The following is an 11,780-nucleotide window of genomic DNA, read 5'->3' as shown; positions in this document are numbered from 1 at the left end:
AGACTTGTTGCTGATCTTCTTAAAAATTTGAAATTTGATGACTTTCTTCTTCATTTCCAATGGTGCATATTGAAGCTTAGTCTTGGGGTCCCGCAGGGCTCAATTTTAGGACCACTTCTGTTTTCTCTCTATCTAGTACTTCCTCTGGGCTACAGAAACATGGGTTGTCCTTTCATTTTTATGCTGATAATAGCCAGATTTACCTCCCAATGATCAAGAACAGTCGCTTTAACAGTTGATGTCATGTATACATGAAATCAGAGCGTGGCTGGAGAGCAGCTTCTTGAGTTTTAATGAGAAGAAAACTGATCTGATGGTAATAGGCCCCAGCAACCGCTGCCTAACCAAATCTACCTAAAGAAATTAAATAAACAAAGCCTGCAAACTAAGACTACCAAGGTCCAACCCCAAACTAAAATAACAAAACCCAGTAGTGCAAGACAACTGAGGCCAAACAGGGGAAAAGAACTAAAAAATACATAAAAGAAAAATGAAATTGTATTTTTTTAAAGAAGGTCATGAATCCAAAAAGGTTAAAGTAAAACTATACAGCTCCTTCTAGGTTTTGATCAGTAGAAAACGAGTCCAAATGACTCTTACCATTAAAGGTTGCCAATCCATGGGTAAGACCCTTCACACTACTGCCTATTTATGCCTTGAAAATACAGAGTTGTGTCAAGAAGGGTATCCGGCGTAAAACTCTGCCAAACCATCAAAGCTGATTCAGTGTGGCGACCCCTATTGGCCAAAAGGTGAACAACAGCAACAACTACAAGCCAGTGGAGGGTCATAGAGAAGAGTGGCCACATCTGAACCCTTGTGCTATCCCAAGGCAAGTTAACATTGGGAGTGGGGTCATCTGGACCCCACAAGGTAGCACCAGTGTTAAGGAGTCTGCATGTGTTCCTTTGAAAATGGAGCAGACGATTGTTGTACATGTGGTTAGTTTATCATCTTTGGCCAATTGTGTGCCCTGTATATATTTGCCCACTTTTTGCCCTCAGTAGCCCATATCTACCACTAGGGGCAGTTGTGATAACGGCCTACAATATCTAGAAAACCAGGCCAAAAAAAGTGCTCATCAAGTGAAGTCTGGAGATATCCTTACTGTTTTTTGCAATCAGTATGGAGTTTCGTCAACCCTAAATTTCTGAACTGTTTCATATAATCCAGCAGCTGCCTATCTTCAGCCTGAAACCAGACTAAAGCTGGTAGTGAGTACATTGAAATTTTGGCACCAGATTCTGCCCTCAAAGGGATCTATCTAACTTAAATTCTGATCTATCATCAATCTTCAAATGTTGTCATTTATGTCTTTGTTTGTGCTCTGGTTCATGTCTGCATGTCTACTGCATCAGTTTAGAAATGATCTTCATCATAATCATCTGGTGAAGATTCATCCTCTTGGCATTTAGTCAAAAACTCATGGAACATCTTCAACCACAGCAAGAGCTTTCTCTTCATGTGGTAATCTTCAACCCTAACATCTGTTAAAGTTTTTGATGTTAAATATATGTCTCTAGTGACAAAATAGTAACATTTCCAAAAAGCTTAAACAACAATATATACCACTAATAGATCAATACACACCAAAATGTGGTAGTGTGTCTATTTTTTGCCTATTTTTTTTAAAACAGGTTTTGGCCTTTGCTTGCAGATTTCAGATTTTCTCTGCAGATGTTGCCTACATTATTTTTCTAATTTTTCTGAGTTTTTAAAATTGGACTTCAAAATAAAAGCTTCCTGTTAGTCAAGGATAATGCTTTTGACGTTTTTAAATTCTGAATTCTCACTTTAAGCTCAGATGTTGTAATTTATTATTAAAAGGAAAAATATTTAAATTCAAAATATAAATAATCTTGTTTTTTCTATGATTTTCTTGACATAATTTTTTTTCTATGTTTTTCCCCACAAAATTGGATTTCAAAATAAAGTTAGCCTTTGAACTCAGTATTTAGAATTTGATTTCATTCAGATTTTCACTTTAAACTCAACATTTTCAATGTATTTCTAAGAGAAATTAGAAATACAAAAGAATCAATAAAAAAAATTATTTTTAAAAGATTTTAATTGCAGAATTTTTTTTTCTTAAAATTGAATTCTTAAAAAAAAAACCTCTGAAAATTGGACTTTAAAATAGAAGTTTGCGGTTAAATTCAGAAGTAATCCTTTTTTTTCTTTTTCTCTTGTTATGAATTTCCCCATTTAATTGCAAATTTAATGTAAACTAAGTAGATTCTCTTCATTGTTAAAAATATAAAAACATGTAAAATAGAAATTTTAAAGAATCTTAAAATATATATGTGTATTTTAGATTTTTTTTGCACAAAATCTTCATTCAAGCAAATCCCTGACTCCAAAAATGCATTAATTTAGCTTCTAATTGGAAGAAAAAATAGTACATTTTTTATGTTTGAGAATAAATGCAGATGTCAAGGGGTTAAAACTTCAACATGTTTTTCCCCCAACTACAAAATAAAGTTTAAATTCAGAAGTTCATTTTTTTGGGGTCATTTTGAGTTTTATATTTAGGGTCAAAAGTTTGTGAAAAAGAAAAGAAAGTCTTTAAATTAAAAGTATTAAAGAATATCTTAAAACGTATCGTTTCATTCTTTAAATACATTTTTCAAATTAAAGATGATAAAAAAGAGAAACTGACATTTTTTATGGTCTATAAGATCGAAAAAATCTATAGTAAAAATAATTTACTTTGAAATTCAACTTTGACCTTATTCTAAAAAAAAATAAAAATAAGAAAACACTTTGATCGAGAAATCAAGAATTCTAGTCTAAATGTGATGATCACTGGTTCATTTTCAGCTTTTTCCTGGTTTGGGGGCGGAAAAGTGATTTACCTAATTACTCCTGGAAGGATTTCTTTTTTCCATAAATGCTCAAGCTTAAAAAAAAAAAAAAAGCCAAGGCCCTGCATTTCTATCAGCTATCTGTGCCCCGGACAAAAGCACTATGTGCGGCGCATTCCCAGCATGGAAAGACCTCCCGGCTGCGGCTGACCCGTCCATTGACACTCAATTAAAAGTTACCAGCTGCAGCCGCCTTCGCACAGTGATGCTTCTGTGCGCGCGTGCGGCGGCGTTTCCTATTGATCGGCGGGGTGGTGGGGGGTCAAGCCTTGAGGTGTCATGCACAACAGGCTCCTATTAACCCCATCCAGGCCTAATGGCTGTTTATCCATGCAGATTATTTTTGCTTTTGTGGGCATTTTAGGAGGACGCCCCGAGGCCTGTTTGCACTTTTTATTTTATCCTAAAACCAACCTACAAAAACTGAAAGGCCCCCCCTTAGGGCGAGGATTTGAGTCTAATAGGCCGGACGGGCGGCCTGAACCCTTCCAAGGCCAGTTCCTCCAATCCCTCCCCCTGGAGTTGTTTAGCAAACACAGACGTGGATAAACGGCCACTGATACCGGATCCCCGGCGGGGCCAGACGCCCTGTTTGCTCGGCCTCATAAACACCCAATTAAGTGGTTTTTCACAAAAAAAAAGCACACACGTGAAGAAAATGTAACCGATTAGGGAGGAAGGCTACAAAAAACAGCTGCGTTATGATGTCATTTTGTCGCTAACTAGCTGTCCAAACTAGTTTTCCATCAGTCTCATGCACTCATGCCGCATTAATGGAAACGTTTACCTAACCGCAGTTCATAAAGGAAATATTGGCCTTTCGAGCGCCCTCATGGGAGAAAAATGCTTCCGCGTGAGTGTATGCGCTCAAGTGTTTGTTTGTTGCCTAGCAACAGGGGATGCAAATAAGGAAAGTTTGCCTTGTTTTATTTGCTGTAGAGGTTTTCTGCTATTAGGTTGTTTCCACATAAAATCCGGTGAAGTTTTGATAAAAAAAAAAAAAAAAAAAGAAGCTCCCTTGTTGGAGTACCAGCAGTTTGTGATAGCTAACGTGCTATAAAGAAATTCTGAAAAAAAAAAAGATAAGAAAACGTTTTTGTTGTTTTTAATGTTCACATTTTGAAAATATTCTGAATAATATTGCATTTCAAAGGGTTTTTTCATTTAAATTGACAAAAAAAATGCAGTTCAGGAAAAAAAAGCTGTATTTGTGATGTAAAAAAATACGCTGGGCGGGGCTACAAACTCCTAGTCCCGCCCCTTTCTGATACATCCACTTGTAGTCGATTGGATCCACATACGGCTTTGTTTTCGTCGTCCAAGCTAGCATCTTATTGCTCAACATTAATGTTGAGTTTAGGGATTAGAGTAAGCTAGCAGTAGAGCGCGTACACAGAGAGCTCTCAGTTACTTGTGACAGGAAGGGGGCGGGGTTACTCTGTGAAAAAATGCAGTTTAAAAAAGATTGTTTTTGTGAAATAGAAAATATTCTGGGCGGTGCCACAAGCTCCGTGCTCCACGTTATTTTTAACCATCCACTAGTAGTCATGTACATCTTCATTTTCTTCGTCCAAGCTAGCATCTGGCGCTAGCATCTGGAGCTAGCATCTGGAGCTTTAAGCTAGTGGGAGAGCGAGTAGACAGAGAGTTGCTTGGGACAGAAAGATTGCGGAGTTACCCTAAAAAAAAAAAAAAAAGTTTGAAAAAAAATCAATTTTGTAACAAAGAAAATACGCTGGGCGGGGCTACCATCTTCTAGCTCCGCCCCATAGAGTCAACTAGATCCAACTACTTCTTTGTTTTCCTCGTCTGAGCTAGCATCTGGAGCTAGCAGGAGAGCGTGTCTCTCAGTTACTTGTGACAGGAAGAGGGGCGGTGTTGTTTCGCAAAACAAAATGATTTTGTGAAAAAGAGAATATTATCATGTATTATTTAGATACATCCATTTGTAATAGACTAGATTGTGTACATTTTCAAGCTAGCATTGGGCTCAAATTTACAAGGCTAAATCGCACCGATATTGCTCAACTTTAATGTCAGGTTGGGCGTGAGGAGCTATAAGCTAGCAGGAGAGAACGTTTTTTCTATTTTTTACATCTCAAAAAGCTTGTTTTTTTCTCGTTAAGGGTTTAGAAAATGATGTCAAAATTATTATTTTTTTTTCCAAACAAAATATAATTTTGAGTCACATTATTCTTTTCCTTAAGCTTGGCAAACTTTGTGTATTAAACGTTTATTTGTTGTTTAAAACTCTGGTTTAACATGAAAGAAACACCAAAATAAATAATCTTTTATGGGGGAAAAAACACAATTAAGTAACTAATTTCCAAAAATATTTCATCTAAAAAAAAAAACAAAAAAAAAAATACAGCTTTTATACATCAAGTTTTTATACAAAAAGATCTCATTGTTTTCATGAAACTACCTCTTTGGTCTAAATTATTAATTGGATTTAAAAAAACTTTTTGTCAACTAAATAGGACCCGTTTTAGCAATTGAAAATGTAAAAAAAATGCAAAAAACACTTGAGCACTATATGTAAAAAAAATAAATATCAAACATTGTGTTGTTTTTAATGCATTTTTGAAAGAACTACAGTTTTAAGACTGAAAACAATACATGACTCCTGTAAAAAGGGTACTTAAAATGTCAATTTTGTAATTTTTTATCTACAATTGACCTAATTTAAACAATATTTTTAATTATTATTAGCTTCAAGTAATATATTTTTTAAATGAAATCGTAAAAAACATAAATATCTCAGATTTTGTGTACCAATTCTTCTTTACTGCAATTTTAAAAAATAATTAAATATACAGAATAAAAAAACATAAAAAAGAAGAACAGAAAAGTAGTGAAAGTGTTACAAAAAAGAATTGTGTGTCTGTGCAAAGAGCTCTAGAAATTCCTAGCAAAATCTAATATTTTTCAGAAGTGTAAATTACATTTGCTCAAGAAATGCCAAATAAATGGTTGTTGTGTAACTTTTCAAAACATAAATTTGCATTTACACATGCTTTCTTCCTTATTTATCTCTAGCATGTTCTTAATTTAAGACTATTTTATTGTTGAATTGGTAATAAATGTTTTTAATCCTTGATTTTTTTCTATTATCTTCCAATTTTGGTTTTTGTATTTTGTTTTAAAAAGTGAAAACTGTATTTTAAAGACAAATAAATAAATAAAACAACGTATGGTTGTATTGTATGTAGCCAAAAATAAATAAATAACTCCAACGATGAGCTTTGCTTTTTGATCGAGCGCGTCCTCTAGTGGACATAATCGGTGACGCAGGCACACACATTAAAAAAAAAATACAAAAAAAAAGTTAATTCAAGAGATTTATCTACATTTTTTCCAAACTCTACCTAATATAGAAACTAGACACCAAATGAGCATAAATTAGATTCTTGAAGAAATAAAAACTGCAACGTCATTTAGGCTTTTTGATCTAGTGGAGTCGCCGTAGTTCCTCTTCCTTGGGTCATGTGACAGGAAAAAAAGATGTCAACATCACCCAAGTTCCTCACAGTGGAATGAGTCTGTATTGATGGTGTAAAATGAAACTTTGATATGTGACATTTATCGTCGCGTTATCCCAGCACAGGTAAGCTCTTGAAGAAGTTTCTGGAAAGCGAACATTAGCTAAAAGCTGTGTCGCGCGTGCATTTCCAGTGGTGGAAAGCTAGTGCTAGCTTACGTTTATGTTGTTCAAGGCGCGGAATCTCAGTTATTACGACTTAGAATTCTTTTTGAGAACATTTTTGAGGACGTGCCTTATTGTTTATATTGTTTTAAACCTTCCAGGATGGCTGTGTGTCAGTCTGGCCAGTCCTCGCTGGTTCACAGCTTGGCCACACTCCTTCGTAATAATGGTGAGTTATCTTTAAGATTCCTTACAAATGTACAAATTATATATATACTTTTTTTAAGCGAAACGTGTAGTAATTCAAATTAATTGCTCATTTTTTTCTTTTTAAAGAAGAAATAAAAACAGTTGTGTTAATTAATTCATTAATTTCCAATTAACTGACAAACTTTTATTTTGAAAATATGTAACTGATATGGTCATCAAAGTACGTACAAATATGATTTTTTTTCTGTTTATTTATATCCTTAAAAGCACATTTAAGAAAATGTTTTGCTTGGTCTGTCTTGAGGAAAAAACGTCAATAATCGATTTGATTTTCCTTATACACAGTTTTGTGTGCACTTTTAAATCAGTAATATCACGGCTTCAATAATGATTAATAACTCTAATATACTAGAAAAATAATTTCAGAAATAAAAGATTTTAACATCATAAAGATGCTAATTTTTCAAGTTGGATTTTTTTTGACAGATGTTGATATCTTACATGTATTTGTTTTCGTCCAATCAGAATCCTCTGTTTGTCCGGTTGAGTTTTCCTTGTATTTTCCACACTTTTCTTGGATCTAAACCACTTTAAATCTTCCAGGGGACGTGGTTCTGGACGGCAGCAGCACCTTGACGCTGCCGGCTTCCAGCCTGCAGCAGCTGACCCGGCTGTTTGAGCAGCACCTGCTTCCCAGAAGCCATCAGCACGGCTTCCTGGCGCTGCCGTCTCACCCCGCCGACACCGTCTCCCTGCTGGAGCTGCAGTTTCTCTTTGACATGCTGCAGAAAACTGTCTCTCTCAAAGTCGGGCTTCACAAACCAAAAGAAAAAAAAAACATTTACACAATTGGTGGATTGTGCTCACATGATTAACTTCATATTTGATTACAGCTGATCAACCCCCCAGGAGAGAAGCTGCAATCATCCGTCAAAATCTTTCCGTTCAAGTCTCTTAAAAGTTTGGAGGTAGACTCTACTTTATTTTTTATCTCCACTTAGTTTTCTTGAAATATTGCTTTGAAAAGGCATTTGCCTGCTTTCACCTTCAAGGGGTAAAGACTTTTTAAATGATAAAGGCGAAATATTGTGCAGCTGTTAAACGCAATATTTTCCTATGTTTTATGCACTCGCCACTTCATTGATAAATACTTTTTTAGGAATGTTTCAAATACTTTGTTCCAATAAAAACTGATTTTAAAAACAATATTTACCCATTTTTGATAATAATAAGCATTTTCCACTTAATGTAAAGATACTTTAGCGCAGGGGTGTCAAACTCAATCACAAAGGGGCCAAAATCTTAAACACACCTTTAAATCGTGGGCCGAACTGGATAAAAATTTACTGAACACACTAAAACTAAATCTTTAAAACTTTAAAACCGTAACTTTTTAACATAATTAAGAACTAGATATATAGCATTGTCTGTGATAATGCTAGTGTAAGCTGAACGTAGCTCCTAAAGATGCTAGTGCTAATAGTTGAAGATTCTGAAATTGATAGCTAAAAATGCTGAAGTTGTTATTTGCAAACGCTGAAGTTAATTACAGAAAATGCTGAAGCTGAAATCATTGAAGCTAATAGCAGAAAACGCTAAAGTTTTTAGCTGAAATCATTGAAGCTAATTGCTAAAGACGCTGAAGTTGTTAGCTGAAATCACTGAAGCTAATAACTGAAAACGCTGAAGTTGTTAGCTGTAATCACTGAAGCTAATGGCTGAAAACGCTGAAGTTGATACCTGGAAATGCTGAAGGTAATGGCTGAAAACGCTATGGTTGATTTTTGAAATGCTGAAGTTCTTAGCTGAAATCACTAAAGCTAATAGCTGAAAACGCTGATAGCTGAAAAGTCTGAAGCTGATAGCTGAAAACGCTAAGGTTGATTGTTGAAAATGCTGAAGTTGTTAGCTAAAATCACTAAAGCTAATAGCAGAATACGCTGAAGTTGTTAGCTGAAATCATTGAAGATAATAGCTGAAAACGCTGAAGCTAATAGCTAAAAACGCTAAGGTTGATTGTTGAAAATGCTGAAGTTGTTAGCTGAAATCGCTAAAGCTAATAGCTGAAAACGCTGAAGTTGATACCTGGAAATGCTGAAGTTGATAGCTGAAAACACTGAAGCTGATAGCTGAAATATAAGATAACTTAGCAAAAACAGCTAGCATGTTGCTGAAAAAATAGCTAAACTTCAAAATAGCCTAAAAAATCGTAGTAAATGCCAAAATAGTCAAGAAAGCTATCAGAATTCCAATTTTTAAAACTTTAAAACCATATTTTTTAAACATATTTATGAATAATAACTATTTAAAAATGTCGTAAGTTTGAAAAAATTGTGGGACTGGCCACCTGTCCAGGGTGAACCCCGCCTTTGGTCATCAGTAGCCGGGTTAGACTCCGGCACCCCTGCGACCCCGAAAGGGACAAAGGGGCCAAGAAGATAATGGAATGAATAATAAAAAGCCAGGAATATTATTCCAGAATAAATCAACTTAAACCTTAAATAACTTTTATTGATTTACTCTCCATAAAAATATATTTTGTCAAAATTATGCGAGGTTAGAAATAAGCGCAAGAAAACATCGAGTCATTAGTTACAATAAAATCATTTTTTTATATTTTACTGCCATTTTTTTTTTTTTTTGCTTATCTATGACACAACCTTTAAACTTGTTTATTTGTAAAGTAGAACCATTGGAACACTTTGTTTTCTTATCCAGCTGAAGAGAATCCCCCCTCACCTCCTGGAGGGTCTCCGAGGAGTCTACTCCCAGCTGGAGGTCTTCACCTGCTCAAAGAGCCTCAGCTCCCTGGAGGTAACTTCCCCCTTTCGGGTTGCTGCACCTGTGAGTGGACGGACTCACGGCTCTGTGCTTCACAGGAGCTGCTTTCGCTGTGCGGAGGAGATCTGAGCTCAGCCCTGCCGTGGCTGGAGCTTCACACCCTGAACTTCAGCTACAACTCCATCGTCTGCCTCGATCAGTCAATAGTGAGCCTCACCGCTGCATCTTTTGGAGTCTTCCTCTGTCCCGATCTCACGGGAAAAACCTTTTGTTTCTTTGATAGAGTTTACTAAACGTCCTGAAATCTCTAGATTTGAGCCACAACAAGATTCAGGAGTGCACAGAATTTTTAAAGGTAGATGCGTCCTCAGTGTTTGCACACTTTTTTTTTTTAATACGCAATTTGGGCTCATTTTGCTGCTTTTTCTCAGCCTTTAAGCGAACTGGAGCACTTGAATTTGGGCTACAACTGCCTGCAGAGGGCGCCAACGCTCGGCCCGAGCGCCAGGTCCAAGCTGCTCACGCTCGTCCTCAGGAACAACGAGCTGGAAACGATTAACGGTGGGACGTCAAAATCAAATATGATAGATGATCGCAGATACTGTTGATTTTTGGACGAAACAAACATTTTCAGCTGTTTTTTTGGGGGGGTTTGTCTGCATACAAACAGGTGTGGAGCAGTTGTCTTCACTCCAGCACTTGGATCTGGCCCACAACCTGCTGCTGGAGCACTCCCAGCTGGCTCCTCTCTCCTTATTGCACTGCCTCAACACAGTAAAGACATGCTTTATTTATTTATTTATTTTTTAAGTGTCTTTGCCGTTGGCTGCTTTCACCATAAGGACTTGTGCAAGTATTAATATTATTTTTCTGGTGTGTGTTGCAGCTGAATTTGCAAGGAAACCCACTGTTCTTTCAGAAGACCCATCGCCCCTGCACGGTTCGCCATCTTTCCCCGAGAGCCGCTAGCCTCAAAGTGAGTCGTCAGCACGAAACATCCCACATGAAAGGCTTCCAAAACTAAAGATAAGTGCTGCTTCTCTGTTCTCTTCCAGTTGAGACTTGATGGGACCCCACTTTCCTCCTCAGAGTTATCAGTAAGTCAGACGCTCGTCTCCTCTTGTATATTTGATATACTCTAATGTGGTGTATCCCTCTCTTACTCTGGACGTCAGAGGTTTGGGTGGATCAGAGTCTCACGCAAGACCAGTACCGGATTGGTATTTTTTTGATTTTCTCAGAAGTCTGGAGTTTTCCAATCCAGTTCAGACATGCGCCTCCTCGATAAATTCCATCCTTTTATAGTTGTTTTTTATTTGAACATGCAAGTTCAGGGGTGTGATTACACCCAGTTTGCTGGCTCGGTTTGGTGTCTGTAGAAATGTAGAAGTTTGACTACAAAAAAGTCTTCAGCTTTGTGAATTTTAAAGTTATTGAAAGTGCCTAAAAGTGAAACCTTACACATATGATATAATGATTCCTGTCAGGTTCATCCCAGTTTGCTATCCTTTTAGATAAACTTTTATGTTTGAATTCAATTTTAACTAATAGGAAAACGTATGTCTAAAAAAAAAAAAAAAAAGTAGAGGGCACAGTATAGTGCCTTGAGGAACTCCGCAGCTTTTTGCTGTTTGTGCCACCCTGACCCATTCTTAAAAGAGCTACAAAAGTAGCTTTACCTGTGATAATGCTACTGTGAAGGCTTTTTGCTGAAAGTAGTTGCTGAAGAAGCTTTTTTGCTAAAAATCGTGACAAAATGTATTTGATTCCTGAAGGGATTTGGTGAAAATGCTAAATCTATTTGTAAAATGTTAAATTAGCTAAAAGACTGGGCATGTTGTTAAAGAACTATGAAAGAGTTCTAAAGTTGACCTAAATTTCTGAACAAATTGTAGTAAAATTGCTTAAAATCCCTAATACTTCCGGCGCCTTGTTTGACTAAGGTCATTTTAAGGCGCCATATAAATTTAATAAACTTAAACTAAACTTAATTTTGCAGAAATCTTTAGTGTGTTGCTTAAATGTGCGCAAAACTCCAAACTAGCCCCAAAAAACTTACCAGATGCCAAATTAGCCAAAAAAAGCTAGCTAAGCTCCAAAATAGCCCAAAATTCCCCAATAAATGAAATTAGTCAAAACCATTAGCCTGTTGCTAAAATAGAAGCTAAACTCTAAATGAGCATATATAAACCTCAGTAAATAACAAAATAGCCAAAAAAATTAGCATGTTGTTAAAAAGTTAGTTTAACTCCAAATTAGCATAAAAAACCTCAGTAGTT

General features: G+C 36.2%; 1 protein-coding gene across 1 annotated transcript in view; it reads left to right on the top strand.

Moving 5' to 3' along the window:
* The first annotated feature begins 5,893 nt into the window (after positions 1-5,893).
* LOC112156679 (serine/threonine kinase 11 interacting protein) overlaps positions 5,894-11,780 on the top strand; it is a 44,227-nt gene continuing 38,340 nt past the window's right edge. Inside the window, exons 1-11 of the mRNA XM_024288957.2 lie at positions 5,894-6,471; positions 6,672-6,739; positions 7,324-7,526; positions 7,614-7,688; positions 9,439-9,534; positions 9,600-9,707; positions 9,785-9,856; positions 9,933-10,062; positions 10,172-10,275; positions 10,388-10,477; positions 10,557-10,598. Coding sequence (XP_024144725.1) covers positions 6,673-6,739; positions 7,324-7,526; positions 7,614-7,688; positions 9,439-9,534; positions 9,600-9,707; positions 9,785-9,856; positions 9,933-10,062; positions 10,172-10,275; positions 10,388-10,477; positions 10,557-10,598 — 987 coding nt within the window. The 5' untranslated portion in view covers positions 5,894-6,471; position 6,672. The remainder of the gene's footprint in view (positions 6,472-6,671; positions 6,740-7,323; positions 7,527-7,613; positions 7,689-9,438; positions 9,535-9,599; positions 9,708-9,784; positions 9,857-9,932; positions 10,063-10,171; positions 10,276-10,387; positions 10,478-10,556; positions 10,599-11,780) is intronic.

This window comes from Oryzias melastigma, linkage group LG2 (assembly GCF_002922805.2).
Source record: "Oryzias melastigma strain HK-1 linkage group LG2, ASM292280v2, whole genome shotgun sequence".
In the NCBI taxonomy this organism is placed as follows: Eukaryota; Metazoa; Chordata; class Actinopteri; order Beloniformes; family Adrianichthyidae; genus Oryzias; species Oryzias melastigma.
Note: the sequence above shows the minus strand (reverse complement) of the source record. Positions and strands in the feature narration are given on the sequence as shown.